This window comes from Laccaria bicolor, genomic scaffold (assembly GCF_000143565.1).
Source record: "Laccaria bicolor S238N-H82 LACBIscaffold_5 genomic scaffold, whole genome shotgun sequence".
Taxonomy (NCBI): Eukaryota; Fungi; Basidiomycota; class Agaricomycetes; order Agaricales; family Hydnangiaceae; genus Laccaria; species Laccaria bicolor.
Genome location: NW_001889876.1, coordinates 1,006,527 through 1,029,813, shown reverse-complemented (window position 1 = coordinate 1,029,813; position 23,287 = coordinate 1,006,527). Strand labels below are relative to the sequence as shown.

The window sequence follows — 23,287 nt, the reverse complement described above, 5'->3', positions numbered from 1 at the left end:
ACGAACGATTCTTCCACTCTCACCACAGCGGCCAGAGAGAATGTTTATCTTGGGTCATACAATGTAGAAGGTCTACCCGGGCGTCCTGGCAACTCCACCATCCGATGGGGCGGCGGTCTTAAATCACATCTAGAAGTGCAAGAGACAGATGAGGATCATGCTCTCCATGACACTGACGGTTACAAACCACCTCTACGACAGAGAACTATCACGCCATCGCTCACCACCTTGGAAAAGGCTGTCGCGGCGCGAATTTATTTTGAAAACCTGTACTTTCCTCTATTTCGGCATCCGCCATCTCGTGAACAGAGAAGGTTGGCTATGGAGAAGGACATGGCAGAGATGCAGCTCAGTCAGGCACAAAAAGAATCACTAAGAGCGCGCTGGCGTCAGAATGAAACCGAGTACCTTAGAGAACGCCGACAGAAGGTGGATGTGAGCGCCTTTACGAAGCTCAAAACCATTGGCCACGGTCTGAATCTTGTCCCGGCTTACACACCGCTTACGAGTTTAACGCAAATTAATGTTCTGCAGGTGCCTTTGGAGTAGTTTCCCTCGTTCGAGAAAAATCGACCGGCAGCTTATATGCCATGAAGCAGGTGAATCTTCCTTTGGTCTTGTCAGTTTACTCGGTAGACTCACCGTCATCTTTACAGCTTCGCAAGACCGACATGTTGCGAAAGGGGCAAGAGGGACATGTCCGTGCCGAACGTGATATCCTCAAGTCCGCCTCTTTGGTCCATTCTCCGGGTGGGGCCGAATGGATTGTGAGGTTATATTACAGCTTTCAGGACCGAGACCATCTGTATCTGGTCAGTCTTCATTTTTCCATTTTCGCCGATCTTGTTCCATCTGGATTTCATTTCATCATTAATATCAGCTCGGTTTCTCTTTTTAGGTGCTTGAATACATGGGCGGTGGAGATCTTTTGAACCTTCTAATTGAGAGGGACGTTTTTGAGGAGGACTTTACTCGGTTCTACGTCGCCGAGGTGAGAGACGACCACTCCACAAAGATCCTTCACCCACGAACTGCCGTGTTTTTTCTTTTAGATGATCCTTGCCATTGAGTTATGTCATGAGCAAGGGTTCATTCACCGCGATATCAAACCAGATGTGCGTTTCTGGTTGGGTCCACATAAATACTGACGTTAAAGTGAACCTCCAGAATTTTCTATTCGACCCCGAAGGTCACATCAAGCTGAGCGATTTCGGGCTAGCGTTAGTCCACTTTAAATCTCGAAACGTCGGCTGAATCTGACATTTTCTCACACGAACAGAACTGATCTCCATTGGGCTCACGACACATCTTGTTTGGACTCCCCTTCCTTCTCGTACTCGTCTCTTTCCTGAAGCGCCCTCGCAGATTATGAACAACAAAGGTTGCACCTGCTTCACAAACATGGTATTGACCTTGAAGATGGCAACGGCGTCGCAGACGGGAAGAAGACAAAGCGCATGGATCCTAAGGAGGTGGAACTTTTGATGGGCGGCGGGGCAGGACAAGGTGGTATATTCACTTGGCGCGAGAAGAATCGAAGAAAGGTGAGCGACCTTGTCCACTTCGATCGTGTATTTAATTGCATCTGTAGTTGGCCTACTCTGTGTAAGTCCGCCTGTATCTTCTTGAGAGCGTTTTCGATGTTCAAACTCAACACAATACGGCAGCTGTGGAACTAATTCCTACAGTAAGCAGAGGAAGTACTACTTTCTATCATTGCTCTGACCCTTTTACATTTTACCAGTGTCACCCGAGGTTATCCGTGGCCACGGGTACTCTTACTCTTGTGATTGGTGGAGTCTGGGTGTAATCATGTTCGAATGCCTCTATGGGTTTGTTTCATTCTCCTCTCCCTGTCATCGCAACCTAATTTATTATAGATTCCCGCCTTTTGTTAGCAATTCGGTAAGACTCGACGAAGAAATTCGACCACAATGATTACCATACTCATTACGATGGCATGCGTTTACAGCGCCATGTCACACGGCAAAAGATTTTGAACTGGAAACAATCCCTGCGATTCCCGTCTCGCCCGCGCGTTTCACATGAAGGAGTAAACTTGATGCAGCAGTTACTGTGCGAACCTGAAGACCGTCTAGGCTCCCAAACCACTGTTTCAGTCTCTAGACCCGATTCCATTGTCGTGCAGGCCCGAAGAAGTGGTTTTATTCCTCCGACAGGCAAATCTGACGGTGCTCGTCTCATCAAAGTCAGGCTTTCTCCATGTTACGACTTGATTTCTGAAATTTCCCATGCCCACAGGCTCACCCGTTTTTTAAGGGCATCGATTGGTTGAATATCCACCGATACCCTGCCCCTTACCGACCGGACCTGCAGAGTCCTGAGGATACGCGCCATTTTGATTCCGACATTCCAGCAGAGGTGCGTCTCTATTACTGTGCCGAAAATGCCATGATGCTCAGGGCATATTGTCTCAGCCACTCGCACCTGCGAATGGTGCACCTCCCGATGCGACTCGGGACCCAATGTTAAGGGATAAAGTTCATGGCGCAGAAATTATGGCTGTCCGTAAAGCTCTGGCATTTGCTGGGTTTACACACAAAAGTCCCCGAGCGATCGAGTATTTGAGAGCAGACAAAGCCTTCAATCTGTTGCCTGACTCCGTAGCTCAAGGTACAGTGAGAGGGCGTCCAACCGCGCGAGAAACACGCGATGTTGGGAAGGGTCGCGCGATCTCTATGTGAGGAAGCTCCATGAATAGGTTCGATCGATCTCAGTGAATTAACATACCTCTGTAACGTATACCCTGTAACATAAACCATGTATACCAGTGTGGCTGTCAGGAATTTTCCAAATTGCCTAAATGGTGTTGGGCATCTGAACTTCTTAATGGAATAGGGCTCTTGCGCTTGCTGGCTGGAGTTGCGGGCGCCCTGTAGTTTGTTTACAACTTGGAAGGGACCGTTCGCAGTTCCCAGCAGGATCAACAACAAGTATCGTTGTGGTATCGTTGTGATACTATGCCCTAGGGTCAAAAACGCCGAGGTCAGGATGCTGTTTCGAGTCGTCCTCTGCGTTTCACGTCGAGACTATATAAAAGGTGGAATGGGAGGGACACCCTTGATGGAACGAAACGATTTTTATTGCGGTGATCGTGTGGTCGCCGTATCTTCTCGCGACAACGACGACAAGGCTCACGGGAGAGGAGAACTCTAGTCCGTTATCGGTATTCACTCAAGGGAGATGAAGACAGTGAGGCTGTTCATGATAAACGGGGGATCATCTTCGTTTAGATGATTAACATATCAGACGGCACTGGAACGCCAACAAGATTGGCATTTAACTTAAGAAAGAAATGATAATACCGAGACGAATCTTCATTTTCCAACCTTATTGTCAGGTTCATAGTAATCCTGAGGGGTTTCGTTTGTATCTTCTCGCCACCGACGGTGGAGTACTGCATCTGCCAGGATGCATACTCCATCCCCTGGTGTTCGGGGTCCTACTTAGGGGGCACAGGAAAATCTGCGTGCCATCTGCGGACACAGGTTGCGTGCCAGTTGCGAACCGAAAAGAAGTATCTGCGGTCACTTGCGTGCGGACCAATCCAGTTGCGTGTACATTAGACCTAGTGAGCCGAGTATCTGCGGGCATCTGCGAGCATCAGCACACCTTGCTGAGATGTCATATTTCTTGAGATTTCTTCAATGAGCACCATAATTATCCTTCTAGTTTAACATATCTGAATCTCTCTGATTCTTTCTGACTTGTTGGTTCGTACCTATAGTAGGTCTGTACTAAGACCATTTTTATGCTGAAATGTACAAGTAACGTAGTGTCTGAGGCTATTACTAGTCAGCCACCGGCTTCTTACCATTATTTTCCTTCTTTATCGGACGTGATTGTGGTCGATTTTTTCCAGAGACTTCGGGATTCAATAGCCAATGTCTGCCATTGGCGAGTGATGGAGTCTCACCTCTCGTTCAGACTCGCTCTCTTCTTCCTATCCCAACTTGATTCCACACCAAACGAGGGACATTAGGGGAAACCAACTTTGGAAATCGACGAAAATCTCTCGTTATTTCCCGACTACTTCCCCAGAAAACCTGGATTCCGGTGTTCCCCCAATTTCCTCGATTAGACCGGTGTCAGCAGATTTGAAGGAAATTCTTGGGACATTCATAATGTATTTCACTGTCATTTCCCTCACATTCACTAATTTTGGAACCATTTCATTCATGGGATTCATAAATTATACTGGCGACATATATTGCTCTACGAAATGACCAAGATGTCCTGCATCCAATCAGCATTCCACCTGCGATACACTTGCGTTCAGCTTGCGGTACACTTGAGATACATCTGCGACACATTTAAGATACACTTGCGAGAGTTAGTATCCATTGCGAGACTTGCGTGCACTTGCGTGCAACTTGCGCATCACTTGCGATACACCTGCGAGACCAATGCGAGACACACTTGCGAGAATCTGCGCACAAAATGGATGTTTGCGAGCCACCTGCGGTCAACTTGCGAGTAGGCATGAGTAAATAAGAACTAAAACTCTTGTGTAGAAAATTGAACACTGTATTCCAGACTCGTATCGCATAACAGTGGCCACATTTTAAGTTCTCAAGTGAAGATTACATTTCTTTAGTTTAAATTTACTAAGTACTATGTTGCAGTAGACTATCTATCTGCGTGACACCTGCGATACCTGCGATCCTTTTTGATTATCTGCGAGACACTTGCGGTCACCTGCGAACGGGTGGTCCGCAAGTGGCACGCAGATTTCTATATGCCCCTACTTAGGTGTTCGAGGGTTGTAACTTGTCACGCATGTTGCATCGTGTTTGTAGATTCCTCAGTTCATACCACCACATCGTTTCGTGTCTACGCGTTCTCTGTGCTTCCTGCGAGTCACTCGGCACCTCTCCAACGGCTTGCCTCGATTACTCAATTGTTCAATGTAAAGTTGTTGGTTGATGTAAGATGATGCCCTTTTCGCACAAATCACCCTCAGGTCGGGTATAGAGAAAAACCTAACAAATATCCGTAAGAGCAAATGAGAATTGGAGTCATGATTGTGCTCCAACTGCAACTTCCTCCTCGGTTTTGGCCTTCAAAGAAAGCGCATGCAGACCCTGGGACAACTCTTGGGACAGGGCAGAGTAGATCATACGGTGTCTTTGCATTGCAGTCTAATGCGGGATGAGCTTCATCGTAATAATGAACATGGGTGAGGCTCACCTTGCCTTTGAAATCGTTTGAGACGATCTGCACAGAAAAGTCTGGGTTGAGAATAGCAATGACGGGGATGTTAATAAAATGAAAAGAGGGGACAAAGACAGTCAACTGACGCGTTTCACCGTTTCCGCCGCCTTGACTGCGCATGGCAGTATGATGACGATGCTGCCAAGAGTCATTCGTAACTGTCAATGAAGCAGGTTGAAACTGAGAAGTGAGCTAATTGGAATGGAGATCCGATGAATAACAGAGTGCTGAGGACGATATTCTTTAATACCTTGTCCCGAATCGACTTCTCAACAGGCCCCAGATATGAAGAGCTGTCCATGTTGTGAATCGTACTGGAAAATAATCGTAACGATCCAATGGACCGGGTGAAGGACATTCGATGGTGAGCGCGCAGATGATGTTTAATTGCACAAACAGCTTACTTGAGAGCTGCTACGTAGTAAAAACCTTGCTACTGCTCTCCCGCAACCCTCTCTCAACTCACGGCAATGATTCACCAGCCACCAGGATCCGTCGTTGGTGTCGAGTTGGAAATGGGGCCCTTTCAGTGTAACCTTGTGGACAGTTGCTTCGAAGAGCGTCAGTATGAAGCCGCCATTTCCATGTTGGAGCAACTCCGTTCACCCAATTATAAACCATCTATGTATGATTGACTAACGCATTATCGTTGCTGTCCGACTACTGATTATATTATTCGTCAGATCCCACATTCGCCAGCTGATATTTATTGCCCTTCACTCGTCGCGTCCATCGTTAGACGGCCCAAAGGATAGGTCTATATTCGAGTCACCCCGGAAATTTGCCGCAAAGCAGCAGAAGGAATCGTACGCTGTAGGTCCGGGTGCAGCCGCCGCCGCTATTCAGCTTCTGGAGTCTTTCGTTACCACAAACTCTCCAGATGCCCTTGGCCGTGCTTTGCCACACTATCCAAGTGTGAAGAACATCAAGTCAAATGATGTCAGCGAAATAACCGACTCTACTCTTGCAAAACAATCGCTGTGCATAAAGGAGGCAAAGAATTGCTGGGATATCCTTGTCGAAGGATTTACTTTGGCAGCTCTGCAAAACTGCTCTTCATCAAAAGGCAAAGGGAAGCAGCGCCAAGAACTCTTTGCTAGCGAATCTTTTTCAGAAGACCCTCTTCCACAGGCTCAGGTTGTCGGTAAAGATTCATGGCCGCTTTTGAACTGGTTAGTGGATTTGTTCGAACGGGACGAAAGCTTTTCGGAACAGCGAGGACAGCGTAAGGAGGCTAAAAGTTTGGATTCCAGACATTTCTGACTGGTTCTAGCACGACACTCACCTCTTCTTGTGGAACAACTTCCCCCTCCCAGGGGTGAGTCGGCAACGAGATGGGACACGACTGCCCCTCTCGATGTCATCTTCTACTGTCTTGAGCAATCGGACTTGAGGAAACAAAGGATCGGATACAGACTGATGACGCTGGTTCGATCTCGTTTTCTTACTTCTTGCCGTTTAGTTTTTTAATTCGCACATAGATGATAAATTTGACGTCGACCATTTACTTGGATCTCTCGATGTTTGCAGCATCCGTTTACGGCCGTCTTTCGACAACTGGAATGGGCGGATACTCGCTTCTTTCTTCGAACCTTCTCCCATCAATCCGCGTTCGAAGATTTACGATAGCTTTTTGTCTTCGGTTGGTCTCGGATGGCACGTTTACCGACGCTGGTCAGATATCAACTGTACGGCCCAAACCCCAAGCACGCCTCCCGCCAAAAGCTCGTATTGCCCACGATGACGAGAAATCACCTCTGCCACGGGAAACTGGACGCACGAGCGTTGTTCAAGAGATGCAATCATGTGCGAGTAAATATCTACTGCCGAATTGCAGCGAGGTCTTGCGCCTATTAGAACTCGAGTTGCCTGGTAGAATGCCACCTGAAGTTGTCCTGCGGATGAAGTTCGATCTTTTGACATCCTATGCATCACTTCAGGCAGGGCTACCAGAAACTACAAAGTCCGAGTGGAGGGATGTCTTGCAAGTCGGAAGGCTAGGAAAAGTTATTGAAACAGCGTTTGGTCGCGAGAAGGAAGGAGACGCAAATTTATACCTACAAATTCTTCAAAATCTACTGTCTACCTGGTGAAGTTGAATTTCAATGTGGTTACAGGGAAATGCCGTAGTGTCTTCTCACAAGTTTCGTTTCTAACAGAGGGAGGCTTGTCAACTGTTGTCAACTTCCCATACTCTGACATTATGGATCATGAAATGCCGGTGCTACGGACGAATTGATGTTGAATCGTTGATTCAATGTTGATTCTTGATAGATGAATCAGGAACGAACTTTGCAAAGGCTCCTGGTACCTGAAGTCAGATACATTTGATGGAGTTGCTGTGCGGCAACTCCTGATTCTAATAAGACCAAACGACAGATTCGGTATGTTTTCCCAAATCTCAACGTACTCGAACTCAAAACAAACTCAAAGCTTCCCAAGGATGTACTGCGGACACAAGACAGCTCGAACTAACTTTGTTGGGGTACTGCCTTGGGCGCGCGGGACCAGTTGTGTTCACAGCCTATGGGCTCCTATGGGATATGTCATTAATCAGGTCAGTTTCAGTGTCAGGCACAGGATGAATATGGACAGACTTACTTAGGTCTACTTAGGTGTCCAATAGGTGCCCTTGCCACCTTGTTGGTAATTTGAATCATTGCGAATAGCGCGGACATCTATCTTTCGACAATCCTCGTGACGCTCAAACAAATCACCAAGCCAAATGACCCAAGATAAAGCGCGTCTCTTCGTTTCTCCTCTCTGTTATCATGGCTGATCTACCACGTTCTCAGTTTTCTTCCGCACACTGGGGCGGTACTTCTCACCCGTACCTAACCAACCACTTGGTCCCAATCCCACAGCCCACTACTGGCTATCACACTTCACCCCCGCAACCAACGGAATACGAAACGGCAAGGGCAACTGGCTATCATATCTCGACCGCTACACCACGGCCGACGTCATTGCTCTACCCACTTGCAACTACAAGCAGTTCCATCCCACGCCCACAATCGACTCAACCCCACCCATATTCTCATGGCTATCCGTCGTACTCCCAATCACAACCCGTAAAATACCCACCGCCGCAAGGGAGAGCGCGATCACACTCAACCACCCATACCTACACCTCAAACCTAAATCCATACCCGTCCTCTCCACCCAAAACAATTGATGTACCTTCCCAATATCCTGCCTCACCCCCCCGGCCTTTTTCCTGCGATTTATGTGCCCTCTCATTCAACCGCCAGCACGATTTAAAACGACATCGAGAAACACACACCGGGGAGAAACCGTTCATGTGTAACGGAGGGTGTGGCAAAACTTTTACAAGAAAGGATGCCCTGAAACGACATCAGGTCAGCGCTGTCAAAAAATTATCATTGACAGGTCTTATTTATATGTTTCAGCTCGTGAAAGGATGTGGAAAACCTGATGATAGCTGGCCGTAAAGTTATTTTTATCCCGCGCCTAGCGTGTATTGACAGATAATTATGTCGCTTACGAACGTATCTTATGACCTAGTTGTGTCTGAATGAGCAAAAGTAATTTTACGGATATAGATTATCTACATTGAACAATGCAAGTCTAAATTTGCTTGCTTGACGGTTCATTGAAATGCTTTTTCGAGTACCCAAGCATCGTGAGGGACAATTTTCTTGTAATAATCCTTGTGTACGTCGACCTCAATGAATCCATGTCGTTCGTAGAATTTCTTTGCTCCTTCATTTGATACCTGGACATGTAGATAAATCTTGTTGATTTTGGGTTTCGTCTGAGTTGCCGCTGCAGCGAGGATGAGTTCAAGGCTTTGGGAGCCCAACTTTCGCGAGCGATACGGCTATATACCAATGCATTAGGGAAAAAGCAAATGAAGAGAGGGATAAAACGGACGGCCAGAACACCCATTGTCATAAGATAGAGCCTTGTTTCATCACCGTTGGTTTCCAACCGACAACAAATTGTGCCGACCTGATAAAAGGTTTTAAGTGTGGGTTATCGGTGGTTGTGTGAAGCGCGTACTGGAATGTCATTGTAGTATACTAATGTGGAATGATAATCAGAGTAGAGGATATGTTGAGAAGTACGAACCAAGTTTGCAAAAGTCCTCCATCAGGAAAAACCCCAACTCCTCATTTGCCCTAATAACTGAAAGATTAGGTGAAATAACTTCAAATTTCGATGGATTAGATGAAATTAATGCTCTTACCAAATTATCTCAAATTACCTCATATGAATACGGTTCCTAACTCTTACCTCGAATTACCTTGAAGTTACCAATGGCTGAGTAGAGATTATCTGCATCTGGTGTGAAGTTACATTGCGGTTATATGGTAATTAGTCCAATTAGAGTACCATTTTCTCAATCTTTTGGGTGCTAAGAATTCTTTCAAGATTGACACAATGAGCCAAACAGTAAAATTGAATTGATTGAAGAAAGGCTACGGTACAAAAAATGTCTACATGATGGTAATTGATAGCTACAGTGAGATAGAAGGGGATTGTGTTGGGTAGAAGGTATCTGTGTCGACGTTCGCGGGTTGGGGGAGGAGGGGGGGGGGGGGGGTGTTGTTGGGCCGTTGTCATTGTGGGTGGGGAGACTGTGTTCGGTGTGGTGTCCGGCTGTCATCGGCATTTGTGAGCGGTTGTGGTGGGCTCCTGACAGTGTGGGGTGGTGGGCTGTTGTGGGTGCTGGTGGCAGGGCTGTGTTTACTGTTTATGTGGTGAGCTTCGTCGGCGTTGGGACAGGGTGCTGGACCATCCTTGGCGTTGATGGGGGGTGGTGGTGAATCCTGGCCAACGGTCGTGTCGCCACGCATTGCTGCGTGTGGTCATGGTTGCATGCGGTCGTCGTGCTGTTGTCGTGGGGCGGTCATCACGCAGTCGCTGCCTGTCGTCATTGAGCGGTCATCGTCGTGTGGTCGTCGTCGATCAGGATCGTCCACGTCGTTGTTGCCTCGTCATCCATTCATCGTTGCCTGTCGTCGTTCGTTACTTCATTGTTGTTGTCGTCGGAAAGGGTACTTACCTGTTGGAGTTGGCATACAGGTTGCGTAGGGCAGGAACATCACACAGACCTGTGTGCCATAGGTGAGTGGTTGAGAGGTTAGTAATGAAAGGCAGTTGCTCACTGTTGGAATTTGTAGGCCAGGTCGCAAGCATGAGTTGGCAGAGAAAAGCCGGTAACACAATGAGAATTTGAGTGGGAGTACGACGAATGAGAATGAGGGGTGACAAAAGCACGCAGACGATGTGGTGGGAAGAAAGAGCAGTGGGAGGGAATAGAATCCAACATGATCATGTGCCGTCGGAGTTTTAACGGACTTAGGAATAATTTCGTTCTCAACGCAACACGCCATGCTGCGCCCTGCTCAACGTACGCTGCCCAAACGCTTGAACATTGACAACGCTTCTTCCATCACCTCTTCACATGCCCTCCTTTCTCGCTCGCAGACCTTCATTTAGGATCCGAGCAAACATCGGTAGTAAACAAGCCTACCGTTCTCCGCCGTTGGCATCGTCACACTCATCGCCCTCTTCACCAATGCCATCCGACGTTGTGGCACACAAGAACTTGACCGCGAAATTGCCGAAGCTGCTTACCAACCCGCCCCCTATCTTTTTGGACGAAGGCAACACAAGGGTACCGTGGCACGGGTATGGCGGTACATCTGAGTCCAACAGCGGCAGTGGCGGAACCATGCAAGACCATCATTTCTCGCAGGTATCTTCGCATGGGAAGTACGACCAATCTCCGATGAGGCCATTTTTGCGAAAGTGTTTGTTGTATACTTAAATCATCCATACTTTATACCTGTAATCCTCTCTCGAGTCTCAGACGGATTCCTTTGTAGTAATTTTTTCTAATAGTGGTCCCCTCTGTGTAACCACAATAAAAATTTACGAAGTTATATGGCATGACCTCTAAGAATGCTACAGCTAGTCATTTTATCTGAAATTACGACGGACTGAGGGGGGAATCTTGGTAATACACAACAAATTATGTGTAGTTTGCAAATTTTATCACGATTACCTTGAATTAGTTGGTAGTTAGGTGTATTATCTCCCAGTTATGGAGATTAGAAGTAACTGCAAGATAATTACCTGAAATTTGCATTTGGGGTTTTTCCTGATGTCTACTTCCAGTTGGAGGATGTCATTATAGAATTTTTCGCTGTATTTGATAGGAAACAAGACTGAATTCAACTTGCGAACTGTGCCAATGTTATTTGGAGTTAAAGAGGCGAAGGTGACACGAGATTGGGGTGCGGACATGGGTACTGGTAATGTGCAGTGGATGTCGGATATAGTGAGATGTTGCCTCATTTGTCAAACTCCGTTAATTGATCTCTGTCGGAACTATCTTCGTCGTAAACTACAATGGACAGTAGAACGACGATTATACAGCGACCAATGGGTCCTCGCAGCAGAGGCCCTCCCTCTAGTTTGGCCACTCCCAATAATCAACCTCGCGATCAACCAAGGTTACCAGTTCCAACTCTCACAATTCCCCATGAACCAGCAAGATCCCCAAAGCCAACCTTGAGCTCACTCGCAATCCCTCGTCCGCCTCTATCCAAGCCCTCTTTTCCAAAGATCAAAATCGGGATCGATACAGGTTCCACCGCGGGTCCTCTCTTCGAGAGTTACTATGGTGGCCCGAATGGACCTTCGCTCGATACAAACACCCCTCCAGACGAGAGGACAATCCGTCCAGAGTCCACAGCGACATGTGTTCCTCAGGCAAACCAGCGCTCGACAGAGCCGTTTACCGATATCCGTGAGCTGGTTACGGATCTCGAAACTAGGCCTTCCCAGCAGCCCGTCCTCCCCGATGCCCTTGCAGAGGATGACGACGCTGTACTTGTGCCCAGGCCGCCCGCTCTATCTTGGTCCGACGATGTTCTAGAGGAACAATCACGCCTGGGAGAAGGCGCTGGCGGGGCTGTTCACAAAGTGAAGGATAAGAGGACAGGAAAAATCATGGCTCGCAAGACAATCACCACCCGCGAAGCGCCAATGAAACAAGTTCTTCGGGAAGTTTCCATTATCTCCTCAACGCAGCACGTCAATATCGTCCTGTTCCATGGGGCGTTCATGTCCCCTTCATCAAGCGAGGTCAAGATCTTGATGGAGTACTGTGAAGGTGGTAGCTTGGAAGCTGTCGGCAAACGCATCAAGGAGCGAGGCGCCGTCGTGGGAGAGAAGATTGCTGGACGAATAGCTGAAGGGGTGGGTGCCAATTTTGATGGATTATTGTCGCCTGAACTATAACATACCTATCACCAGGTTTTGCAAGGGCTCGCCTATCTTCACTCAAAGAAAACCATTCACAGAGACATCAAACCTCCCAATATACTGCTTTCCCGTGAAGGTGTTGTCAAGTTGTCCGACTTTGGTGTGTCCGGTGAACTGGTCAATTCAATCGCTGGCACGTTCACTGGCACAAGTTTCTACATGGCGGTTCGTACTTAAACCTTCTACCAATTTTTTATCGATTGACCCTCTCATACAGCCAGAGAGAATTTGCGGGAAGGATTACACTATTCGATCAGACGTATGGTCGACTGGTATTTCACTCCTTGAACTCGTTCAAAATCGCTTCCCGTTTCCAAATGATCTTCCGCCTATTGAACTAATGATGTATATCACGAATGGAGAGGTATGACATTACGCTTTCCAGAACTTTCACAATCTCACCTACTTTCTATGAAGCCTCCCAGACTTGAGGACGAGCCGGGGGTGCAATGGAGCGATGAAATGAAAGATTTCATCAAGGAGACGTGAGCCATCCTTCATTTTCGTCTTTATACCATCACTTGACGATTTTTCAGGCTAACGGTGGACTCACTGACGAGGCCAACTCCCAAGGACATGCTTGCACACCCTTGGATCATCAGCGTCATGAAACAAGAAGTTCACATGGCTCGGTGGATCCGTCAGGTTTGGGGCTGGCCCAAGTCAAGCAGACGATCTCGAGACGAGTGAGCGATATGACATCTGTCTTTCCGACCACACTTGAACCTTCCATTACAGACGTAGCCTATCCAGATTAAGCACCGCGAGCGCTGATTCTCGCAGCTCCCCCGATTCTATTACAGGGTAAACTGACTTGTTTTGAGTTAATTTCTTTTCGCCTCCTCGCTAGATAACAATTGTTTCGCTCTATTACTTTCGCCGTCCTATCCATCTCACTCCCATCTTTCTCGGTCAACAAAATGCTGTTCTACCTATTCAATCACCATACCACTGTTGTTTTCGCAGACACTTTGTACTTTGCCATAGCCCCATTTACTCTCACAAATCTCCGCTACACACCTTGGACTTCAAGGAGCATATTTCCTCGGCTTAATGCAAACTACTACTTTCCTGACATGCGCCCACCACCACACAACCGTGGTCCGTCGGCTGTTCAAATTTCCATGACGCTTATCATAGACTTCAATGCCGCGGAGTACTGTTTATATTCATACCGAGGACATTTCTGGACATTTTCTGTAGGGCGCAGATTTCCGATACAACTTGTAAGATAAACGAAGATTACGCAGGGCCGGCGGCATCTTTTTCCTTCGCGGAACTAGAGAAGTCAGGCGGTCACAAGTACTTCACCAAGAGGTCGGATCCGAAGCTGTGGTGCGAGAATGCAACAAATAAATTAGAGCAACCTCAAAGAGTCTTGAAGAGGGTATCCAGGAATAATAGCTTCACCGTTCCTGACCTCACTTCCTCAGCCGCGAAGGTTTTGATCTGTTTTGATACCGCTACATATTGTACGATCGACGCGATCGCAGGGCTACCAAGCGAGATTGGCGTTACGCGAGGTTACGCGTGCGCGCAAATATATCCGTTCAACCTTGCCCTTTTCGAATTCGACGATGTCGACGAGTTCACATCGGACTGCCAGACTCGGAGTCATGATGTCGGAAATACGAGATTTCATACCTGTGTGGTGTGGGTTTGATCTTTCATTTCGGTAGAGGCGTAGAAAAGACAGGACGAAAATAGTTCCCAATTACTTTGAGGACCTGACGTCGACAAGTGAGGTATACCGTCCTTGTGGTTTGTATGTGGACTCGCAGTGAAAGCTCCTCGGAATCAGTCTGTCTGCTTTCTGCCAATGATAGCCTCGGCCTCCGTATATTCCACGGAGACAAAGCAACTGTTTTCTTGTGCATGTACTAGACGCTCGCAGTAACCGATTCCTGATCTTGAGTAGCCACAATCCATATTCGAGACTGCTGAGGGTTTTTGATGGATAGAATGTTGAGTTCCCTTCGAGCACGTCGCCGTCCAAGGGCCAGCGAACTCCTCCTCGCCTGAATTTTAGCACTCGGAGTTGGTATATAGCGGGGAAGGGTTGTGATCAATGTTGTTGTAGCCCTTGTAACTCATCTCCGACACACCGAGCTGCGACACCGCGGAGGTGGAGATAAACATGGGTCACCCAAAGGGACACGCAGTGTACTCAATGAAATGCGCTGATAGCTCCTGGGTTTGGGTGGACTCTGCACGTGTGCTCAAGCACTTGCAAGGATCTTGTGTGGGTTACCAGATTTTTGAGTAACTTGCTTCAAAGTCCAATGATCGGAACAAAAACGGCGGCCCCGACTGTAAGTTAAACCAACTTTTTAGCTTCTCCTCATGCTCACCGTACCTAGAAAAAGATGTCAGAAGCCCTTTGCTGAAGAAACACGCAAACTGCTACACATGGCAATGACCCAATCTCCTAGGATTTTGTCAAGATTCTGTTTTCGGGCCTTACTCATTCACGGGCGACCCTAGATCTGATCTGGAGATATGATTCGGGAACCAACACACTGGCGCCTCACTTCAATTTCGAAAACCCCTTCTGCACAAACCTTTATAACAGCTACGCGAATTCTCGAAGAAATTTGTCTACCCCGCTCATGGCTGACAACATTTCCTAGTTGGTGACTCACCTCGACGGCAATGTAATCTATTCTGACTCTATTCCCCCTAGCTCGACCACCAGCCAATACCTTCCTCATGCCCAGTATTATTCAACACCTCATGTCAACCATGGCCATGTAAATGCTGCGTCGCCCGACCCGCATCCTGAACTGGCCCAACGAAAGCGTCCAAAGTATACTCGGAGCAAAACTGGCTGCATGACATGCAGAGTAAAGAAAATCAAGGTGCGATTGAACGCTTTCGTGACGTTAACCTACCAATGAATCGCTCAAGTGCGACGAGACAAAGCCGACTTGCATGCGGTGTACCCACGGTCAAAGGGACGTACGTGGCCGACGTTTGATTCAATGCCTCCTTGCGTGAATACCTCCTAAACGCAGTGCACATGGCCCGAGGGTGTCCCTACTCGCAAAAAATCGGGTGTTGATAGGAGAGATTCTGTCGATGGAAGGCCTTCCACGGCGGACTCTTCAGAGGGTTCTACGCCTCCCACCCGAGACCGTACTCCCCCCGGCCGCTCAAATACGGAACTTCACTTGCTCCCATCGCCACGGTAAATTGGACGGTTTGATTGAGGGAATGACTGATGTTTACATATTATTTTAGCGACCAGTACATTCAGTCGATGAACTCGGAGTTAGATCCTGCAAGGCGTCAGCAGTTCGTATAAACGCTGCATCCGTGCTGTGATCTACTTTGCTAATGAATTTTGGACTTAGCCCAATGACTGACCGCTACCCACACACGACCTCGAATACTAATACTCTACCCATGACATCTGATGGTCACTACGATTCCCGTTATGGTTCTCCTTACACACATGCTGCACACCACCACCAACATCAACCGCTGCGTCAGCCCATACCAAGTCCATATAGAAGCGCCAGTAGCCACCAGCCGCCAGTTCATCATTGGCAACAATCACCGGAGTTGGTGGAACCCTACGTGAGTGCTGTTCCAGCGTATTACCTCGCGCTATTCTGAGACGGTTCAGTATCACCATCACCCCACTCTTCAGCACTCGCCGTCAAACGAACCACACAACAGGTACTAATGAAATTGCTAACCTTTCATCTGCCATCATACACCTCTACTTCTGAGATTTAGGGGTACCGTCCATGCGGACTTCTGATCTGTCCCATAGTGGCTAATGCTAGTTAGATAATCGAACTGGCGCAGAATTAGAATAATTCCCTAATTGTCACCATTCATCCGCGTCCTCCTTGGGAGGTGTAATCAGACAGCTGTACTTTTGTAGAATAATCTCTTGCGCTGCTAAGCTAATGCCTTCAAGTTCGTCTGAATATTCTACTCGCCCGTCCGTAGGAACTTCTACCAAATTCCCGTCTCGCACTCACTTGTCCTATAGCTTAAGCTGTCCACCCAGAGAGGACGAACAAGACGTTGAGCAAATGACGTTTACACCGATCGTAGCTGATATTCTAATTTCCCTGCATCATTATGTCCCTTGAAGATCTCATCTTGCTTGGCCCACGCCTGGCCATGTGAATGGCGTTGCACATTAAACGCAGATGCATGGCAGTTAGATGTCGACTTGCAACATATGTCAGGCCCCTGCGGAAGTGCATTGCTAACTGTGTGTGCGAGGTCAGAGAAATCGACTTGAAGGTGGTAGGATGACTAATCAGGCACTTTTGAGATTCCGCCGAAAACCTTATTGCTCGAAATGGTAAAACGTCACATGACCTGGGGAAACACGACGCGAAACAAACAAATGATCTTTCTGCCACCAGCTCTCAAACTCCCCCGCCAATGTCGCAAGCCCTGCAACTCAAGACCACTCCGGCGTTGGTATCACAAACGGAAATACCGCCCCGACCACACAAAGCACACCCAGCGAGGGCACGAAGGTGAGCCCAACAACGACAAGTGCCCGGCGCCGACAGTACAATGAAAGCCGCCAACGGTGAAGCACAAGCAAGCCACGGCCTACGAGCATGACACCACTTAGGCATGGCCCCATCCGCACGAGCCCGACGCCAACGACAAACATCCCTCGGGTGGATTTCAGGGCGGGGGAATATCCAAGCGACCCACGACACGGAGCTTCGCTCCTCACATCATCGCTCATCTGCAAGCGCCTGACGCAACTCTCATCCGCGCGAGTCCCACACCAACGACAAACATACGGGGTAGATTTCAGGGCGGGATGCAGATGGCGGGGCGCGAAACGACACCTCCAGGTGGGCGCGATTATTAGTTGCCACTGATTACTTACCCACTGTCCCAAAAGGTGTATTAGTATCAATATATACGGCTTTGCTTTAGTTGGCATCATAGAACTTAGGGTGCATTTACTATATATTCTGTCCATTGAGCAATTCCCTCCTGAAATGCAAAACCAAGGACTTAGTAACTTCCGCGAGTTCGCGACCGCGCCTTGTTTCCGGCATCACATGATATCGCTCCTTTTTAAGAATAAGGTTTTCGGCGGAAAGTGAACAACTCTAATCAGGAGGTCAATGTCGTCAGGTGCCAGTGGAGAAGATGTCATTCGAAGATGGTATGCAATTCGCAACAGCTGACTTGAGGTTCGGGCTCCGACCTTTCAAGATCTCCAAAGAGACTCGTCTTATTTCCCTCCTCCAACATCTTCCATGGGTAAGTTTTTCCATTCTCGGGGCTCATTCGCCGAATCGCAGCTGACTCACCTCATCAGCTACATCCGAGGTGATCACTCTGAACGACCCCCACGCGCCCCACCAGAATGCGAAAGACGCCTTCAATCACATTCTTCACACTATCAAGGCTGAGATAGTCAAATCCCGTCATGATTGGGACAAGCACGAGCCCAAGATGTGGTCCAGGGCAGCTGGCCTATCTGATCATGAGCTGACCTCGTTCAAGATAGAGGAAGACCTAGTGCTGGTGAGTAGGATGTGCGATCTTATGTTTTGAAGCCTTTCTAAATTCACATTAGGTCCGGAGCGCCCCAGTGTCGTACGGTACCATTATCTTGGGCAAGATAAGGATCCCAGCTGTGAAGGATGAAGAGGGAGAAGGCTTCGTCCACGTTAGGTTTGTCTTTCAAGCGTCCGATGACGCGCTCAAGGCTGATCATGGTGAATTTAGAATCCATGATCCTCCGAACAGGGTCAGTATGTTTCGCCTTCTCAGTACAACGCTGACCAAGTCATCGTTAGGGTACAGAGGATGTCTTATTCCACTCCTTGTTCACCGACGAAGGGCCCAAGGGCGCTGACGGGCATGTCATCAGATGGCGTGCAATTCAAACGGATGATGTGCCGTTGGAATTCTTCAACGAGTAAATGAGCAGCTCAAGCTGGGATGCACTCGGAGACTTGGCTTGATGTTGTATCCGTTTGTCGGTACTTGCGATTTATTTACCAATACCGTCGTAAATGCCCATCTCTATGCGTTCGAACGATGGCAGCGTCTATGTAAAAAACTAAGCGGCAAAAATGCAAGTTGAACGAACATACTTTTATATAAAGGTACTTACTCTCATGCCACGGATTCTCTTCATGCGATCGATACCTGCAGATGAAAACGGTGTGGCATATGTTTGAGTTACACTTGGGGCCTTACAGATTAGTCGAGTAAAAGGCAAGCATAGAGGAAATCATGGAAAGTACAAAGAATATTGAACCCCATATTACGGCATGGTGGACAGAACTTGTTGGAGGAGAAGGGAAATTTTGTCCATAAATTTACAAGCAAAACTCAAGAGTAAGAGACAGGAAGAGAGGAGGAGGGAGGGACGGACGGACGGAGAGGAGGAGAGGAAGATAGGAAGAGAAAGAGAGAGAGGAGAGACGGATGAAAAAAATAAAATATGGCACAACCTCGAACACTTTGTTGCAACATACCGCCGCTAAGACTGAATCACAATACTGCCCGCTGACAGATACCCCGTCTCCGCAGACCAGTACGGATGGAAGCCATCGGAAACAAGGTTCTCGTGAATGAAGGGATCCCCAGTGAAGGCCAACCTAGCCGTGTCGAGCGACAACGCATTGCGTTTATCCAAAGGGTCCAAGCCATCCATCCACGGAGACGACTGCGTCTCTGCAAAGGGCGGAGCCATGTTATCGTCCAAAAAGGTCGACATTTGTATTGTCCGTTCTCCAGAGGATGAAGATTCCGTCGAAGAAGGGGAATAGGAGAGACCAGGCAAATCCGGACTCGGAGTCCGTCTGATCTCGCTTGTGAAGCTGCCTGGGTAATACTGTTGTGTAAACGATCCCTGGAAATGCATGCAATGAGTTAGTTTTTGAATGAAAGCTATACAGGTAGACCAGACAACCTGGAGAGTAGCAGTAGCAGATTTATGCGAAACAACATCTGTTTGCGTGTATTGGATTGGATATGTTGCATGCGCGGCTGAGAGCTCCTGACTGGAATCCATGAAATTAGCTTCTCGATGGACGGGTGGCTGCGTAACAAGAACGATCGACGGCAAGGAGGGTACCCTCTTGAGACATCTGTTCCCGTTTGGAAAGCAAAACGACGATGCCGTCGAGGTATTTCGAGCCTGAGTCGATGGGAGTCCAATCGACCCTTCGCTTTGGGATCGGATAACAGGCCGCTGTTGAGATGAAGCTGGTGTAACCGAAGTCTTGCCAACCCAGAGTCGCCATTCAAGGGCTTCGCCCAAAGCGCGTTCGCAACGCCCAATTTCTCTGGCAGGTAGACCCGACAGTTTTGCCCAAGCCCGGTTCGAGTAGCACTTGTCTTGAGTAAACTTTGATGCGAGAATGAGTGAAGCAAGAAAGGCACGACGAGGGCAGAGAAGGGGGGACGGAAGTGGCGGCAGAGGCGTAACCGGTGCAGTTGGCAACTTTGGCTTTTGGTTTCCTTGTCCATCATTGGACTTTACGGAAGTCAGACTGGATTGCGGTATTGTTTCTGAGCAGCTAAAAAATTCTGTTATGCGAACGGTATCCATGATGTCGTTCGACGTGATGCTCGCAATAGCGGCTTCGTACTCAATTTCAGCTTCGGTAGCGGGAACAACTTGGCTGGTGGGCGTGGGTTCTCCCTTGACACCAAGACCTTGCCTTTCCAAGGCAAGCAACTCGGGGACCTTGGACCGGATGGCCTCAAGGTAGCAGAGCGCTGTTTGAAGGACGCATCCCGACGTTTTCGAGCGACGTAGCACTTCGTGAACGAAGCCTTTGATGTGGACCTGACTGGACCGCGCATCTGAAGCTGGTCGAGCCGGCACCTGATTCGTGGACGCGGGTCGTATTGATGCGTTCGTTGTTGGGATACTTGGCGAGGGGGGTTGGGTGTTCCTGAGTTGTTTGAGATGCAAGCCAGACACATCGGCATGGGAAGTTATGGACGGGGGTGTGGCGAAAGCCGAGGGGATATCTTGCGGGCGCCATATTTCGCATATAGATTTGACGGCTTGGTCTGGCGTAGGCGCCGGGTGGTGAAAAAAACGGAATGATACAGAAACGGCGGTATAAACTCACCAACCAAGCCGAGAGCATGTTTATTCTTCGGCGTCGAAGAATCCTTGTTTGTGAGGGTGGGTTGGGAGATATATTTGTTATCACATGCGGGGGTTTGACTGACGGGGGATGGTAATACAGATGTTGGTGGGGTATGCAGATATGGTGCAATTGGAGATCTCGGAGCTGAAGTAGAGGAAGAGGTGGAAGGGATTGTATTATAGGGCTGCCACCGGACCCTGCTCCTTGAAGCAGACGGGGCCCGATGGGCAAGGGAGTGGGTAATTGCGTGCATTTAAAATTCAGGATATTGAGCAGGGATTTCGACAAGAGAGAAAGATGGTGGGAGAGACACTGAGTGGGGGTTTCTGGCAGAAATTTAGACGAGTTTAGTGTATGCATTAGAGATGGGGTAAGGTTGAGTTGTGAACATGACAGATAGAATGGGGGTGTTGGTGAAGACGACGGGGGAAAGCTGCTGGGGGGCACTGATGGGGTGCATCGCTGCTGGATGCTAGGGCTGGATGTCCAAAGTCTCCGACTTGGACTATCCGATCACAAAGTCTTTAACAGAAGACTCTGTGTGAAATTGAGAGTACTTGAGAGAGAATAATTGAGAGGATTTTGAGAGATGCGGGAAGAGCGATGAGCAAGAGTTACGATGAGTTACGAACCAATGAGAGCAACCGTTTCCGTGCGGGCTGGCCTTTGACTGACTGACTGACAGCCTAGTCATCTTCCATCTCTAACACCCATAAACAAGGACCCCGAACGAGTCACTGGTAATAATAAAATCGGGGTCCCAAGAACAGCCACGATCATCGCGATCGCATACATGGCCGACGTGACTCCGTGACTCGTTCTTCTGTAGCCTGTATTCCAGCTGTAAATATAGCCTTTGTAGCGCTTCTTGTGTGCTAATTTCGTTCCAACTTCAGTGCGGTAAGTATCACTTTTGGTCAACAAGAATAATTTGTCTGCAGACAATGTCAAGCTTGCATGCGCACCTGTGCCTAACAACCGTTATTGGCTCAGCATGATATTTGTTGGTCAAGTGGGCTTGGGAGCTCCGTCATACTTGTCCTTTTCTTCTCCTCCCTCACTTGTCACTCGTTTAACCCTACCATGAAGTTTCCGGCAGCTATTCTCGTTCTTTTCACATCTCTCGCTGTTGTCAGCGCCAGCAATCTACACGCTGGCCTTTCGCCCGTCGCTCGTCATTCTCGTCTGACACAGCGCGCTTCGTCCTTGGAAGTCGCTGTGAAGCGTGCACCCAAGCTATGCATCAACCGCACTAATAAGGTATAGACCATCCCATGTGTCCATTAATACACCACATTTCCTTAATCTTGACCTTCAGAAAGTTGTCGTTTCTTCGACCAAAGCCCAGTCGTCATCGTCTGCAGCTCCCAAACCTACTGTCCTGGCAGCCATCGTAAAGCCAGCTTCATCGCCAGCCCCCAATAATGGAGGCAGTAATTCTGGCGGAACCATTCAGGTTCAGTCTGGCAATTGTGGTAACAGTGGAGCTACAAGTCAGTGCTGTTCCATAAGCTTTCGTTTTCAAACCTTATTTATTTTCCTACTCACAGGAACAACAACCAAAACGTCTGGTCCTAACGGAAGCATCGATTGGTTGAACTGTGGGATCAACGCCGGTGGATGGAATCCACCCTTCATTCGCATAGAGAATGTCATCACTCAGTCGCTCTCAAGTGCCCTCAGCTCTGGTAGCAGCCCTTTCAAAGCGTGCGCTCCATACGTCTGGATTTTCGAGAAGTATGGGGGCCAATTTAATATCCCTCCGATCATCCTTGCGTCATTTGCCATGCAAGAGAGTAGCTGTAATCCGGCTACTGTCGGTGGCGGCGGCGAGCAAGGTTTAATGCAGATCACCCGAGAGAAATGTGGTGGCCTATCCGATCAGGCCTGTCGCGATCCTGTTTGTATTTTTTTTCTTTCTTTTGAGCCGACCGTAATGCCGACATACGAAACCAGGAATTTAATATCCGCACTGGTGCCAAATTCTTTGCTGACACATTGAATGGGAACGGCGGTAATCTGCTTCTGAGCATTGGGCAGTACAATGGCTGGTTCCGTGGCATGACAATGGTAAGTTCGGCTATGTTGAGGCTGTTCGGACGGGATCTGAGCACCATCACAAATAGGACAAGGCCACTGCTGCGGCTTTTTCAGCCTGTTGCCGCTGCCAGAATAACCTTGATTAGTGAGGGAGTCTCCGCTTGTCGTGTATCTCTTTCGCTGACGGTTTACAGCTTACATCAATTCCTCAACGGTTGGTGCCAGAACATCAACGCTTACAACAACAATTTCCGCCTAGGAAAGTTCTTCAACCTTGATCGATGCGGATAGGATATTCGCATTGGAACATTGAATGTTCAATCTCTCTTCTTTTGCCTGGTGCGATGACCACGGAATATACCTGGAATATACCCTTTACACATCATTTTTTCCCTCTTAAGGGGAAACCTGTCTGGCTCGTAAGTAGCCAGCAATGGTTTACGTACCCTATGTTTAATACTTTATATGAGAAGTATAACGAAGCATTTAGCTGGCCTTGACAAAATTATCGCGTCGACGAATTCGCGAAGTTCCTGGACTCGTCCATTGGAAATTGGATATGAGCGAACGATCAAGAGTGTGATAAAGTGTCTTCT

General features: G+C 48.2%; 7 protein-coding genes and 1 pseudogene across 8 annotated transcripts; 6 read left to right on the top strand and 2 right to left on the bottom strand.

The window, feature by feature from the left end:
• Positions 1 to 225: 225 nt before the first annotated feature.
• On the top strand, positions 226 to 2,493 carry LACBIDRAFT_246709 (uncharacterized protein; the record flags this gene model as incomplete). Its single annotated transcript, XM_001877764.1, has 14 exons — positions 226 to 472; positions 535 to 599; positions 657 to 812; positions 899 to 991; positions 1,053 to 1,115; positions 1,168 to 1,220; positions 1,280 to 1,311; positions 1,438 to 1,544; positions 1,592 to 1,605; positions 1,668 to 1,687; positions 1,745 to 1,832; positions 1,881 to 1,905; positions 1,973 to 2,140; positions 2,263 to 2,493. Coding segments are annotated over 14 exons (1,362 nt in total), but the record flags the coding sequence as incomplete, so codon positions are not given.
• Positions 2,494 to 4,799: 2,306 nt separating this feature from the next.
• Positions 4,800 to 5,598, bottom strand: LACBIDRAFT_313821 (uncharacterized protein). The gene is made up of 5 exons (XM_001877391.1): positions 5,486 to 5,598; positions 5,322 to 5,427; positions 5,212 to 5,252; positions 5,058 to 5,162; positions 4,800 to 5,003 (listed from the first exon to the last, which is right to left on the bottom strand). Exons 1-5 carry the CDS (start codon positions 5,534 to 5,536, stop codon positions 4,926 to 4,928), a joined length of 381 nt encoding a protein of 126 aa, XP_001877426.1. The 5' UTR covers positions 5,537 to 5,598; the 3' UTR covers positions 4,800 to 4,925.
• Positions 5,599 to 5,705: 107 nt separating this feature from the next.
• On the top strand, positions 5,706 to 7,328 carry LACBIDRAFT_313820 (uncharacterized protein; the record flags this gene model as incomplete). Its single annotated transcript, XM_001877763.1, has 4 exons — positions 5,706 to 5,860; positions 5,919 to 6,460; positions 6,509 to 6,663; positions 6,717 to 7,328. 4 exons carry the CDS (start codon positions 5,706 to 5,708, stop codon positions 7,326 to 7,328), a joined length of 1,464 nt encoding a protein of 487 aa, XP_001877798.1.
• Positions 7,329 to 7,960: 632 nt separating this feature from the next.
• Positions 7,961 to 8,687, top strand: LACBIDRAFT_313819 (uncharacterized protein; the record flags this gene model as incomplete). The annotated part of the gene is made up of 3 exons (XM_001877762.1): positions 7,961 to 7,975; positions 8,031 to 8,594; positions 8,646 to 8,687. 3 exons carry the CDS (start codon positions 7,961 to 7,963, stop codon positions 8,685 to 8,687), a joined length of 621 nt encoding a protein of 206 aa, XP_001877797.1.
• A 78-nt stretch (positions 8,688 to 8,765) lies between these two features.
• Positions 8,766 to 11,547, bottom strand: LACBIDRAFT_290968 (uncharacterized protein). Its single transcript, XM_001877390.1, has 5 exons — positions 11,374 to 11,547; positions 9,328 to 9,346; positions 9,259 to 9,278; positions 9,130 to 9,207; positions 8,766 to 9,076 (listed from the first exon to the last, which is right to left on the bottom strand). The coding sequence occupies exons 1-5, from the start codon at positions 11,509 to 11,511 to the stop codon at positions 8,846 to 8,848; spliced, it is 486 nt and encodes a 161-aa protein (XP_001877425.1). The 5' UTR covers positions 11,512 to 11,547; the 3' UTR covers positions 8,766 to 8,845.
• Positions 11,548 to 11,599: 52 nt separating this feature from the next.
• On the top strand, positions 11,600 to 13,771 carry MKK1.2 (annotated as a pseudogene; the record flags this gene model as incomplete). The annotated part of the gene is made up of 6 exons: positions 11,600 to 12,468; positions 12,526 to 12,699; positions 12,752 to 12,898; positions 12,952 to 13,019; positions 13,071 to 13,220; positions 13,273 to 13,771. Coding segments are annotated over exons 1-6 (1,890 nt in total), but the record flags the coding sequence as incomplete, so codon positions are not given.
• A 1,372-nt stretch (positions 13,772 to 15,143) lies between these two features.
• Positions 15,144 to 16,152, top strand: LACBIDRAFT_313811 (uncharacterized protein; the record flags this gene model as incomplete). Its single annotated transcript, XM_001877761.1, has 6 exons — positions 15,144 to 15,163; positions 15,218 to 15,392; positions 15,442 to 15,492; positions 15,549 to 15,721; positions 15,775 to 15,819; positions 15,888 to 16,152. The coding sequence occupies 6 exons, from the start codon at positions 15,144 to 15,146 to the stop codon at positions 16,150 to 16,152; spliced, it is 729 nt and encodes a 242-aa protein (XP_001877796.1).
• A 5,582-nt stretch (positions 16,153 to 21,734) lies between these two features.
• LACBIDRAFT_313808 (glycoside hydrolase family 23 protein) lies at positions 21,735 to 22,982 on the top strand (the record flags this gene model as incomplete). Its single annotated transcript, XM_001877760.1, has 6 exons — positions 21,735 to 21,911; positions 21,970 to 22,144; positions 22,202 to 22,551; positions 22,608 to 22,721; positions 22,778 to 22,836; positions 22,886 to 22,982. 6 exons carry the CDS (start codon positions 21,735 to 21,737, stop codon positions 22,980 to 22,982), a joined length of 972 nt encoding a protein of 323 aa, XP_001877795.1.
• Between the last annotated feature and the right edge of the window lie 305 nt (positions 22,983 to 23,287).

Coding starts and splice junctions, on each gene's coding strand:
- LACBIDRAFT_313821 (XM_001877391.1), bottom strand. CDS start 5,536: ATGGACAGCTCTTCATATCTGGGGCCTGTTGAGAAGTCGATTCGGGAC. Junction 5,428..5,485: donor AGAAGTCGATTCGGGACAAG/GTATTAAAGAAT, acceptor CATTCCAATTAG/CTCACTTCTCAGTTTCAACC. Junction 5,253..5,321: donor CGGCGGAAACGGTGAAACGC/GTCAGTTGACTG, acceptor TTCTCAACCCAG/ACTTTTCTGTGCAGATCGTC.
- LACBIDRAFT_290968 (XM_001877390.1), bottom strand. CDS start 11,511: ATGTCCGCACCCCAATCTCGTGTCACCTTCGCCTCTTTAACTCCAAAT. Junction 9,208..9,258: donor TATACTACAATGACATTCCA/GTACGCGCTTCA, acceptor ACCTTTTATCAG/GTCGGCACAATTTGTTGTCG. Junction 9,077..9,129: donor TGACAATGGGTGTTCTGGCC/GTCCGTTTTATC, acceptor ATTGGTATATAG/CCGTATCGCTCGCGAAAGTT.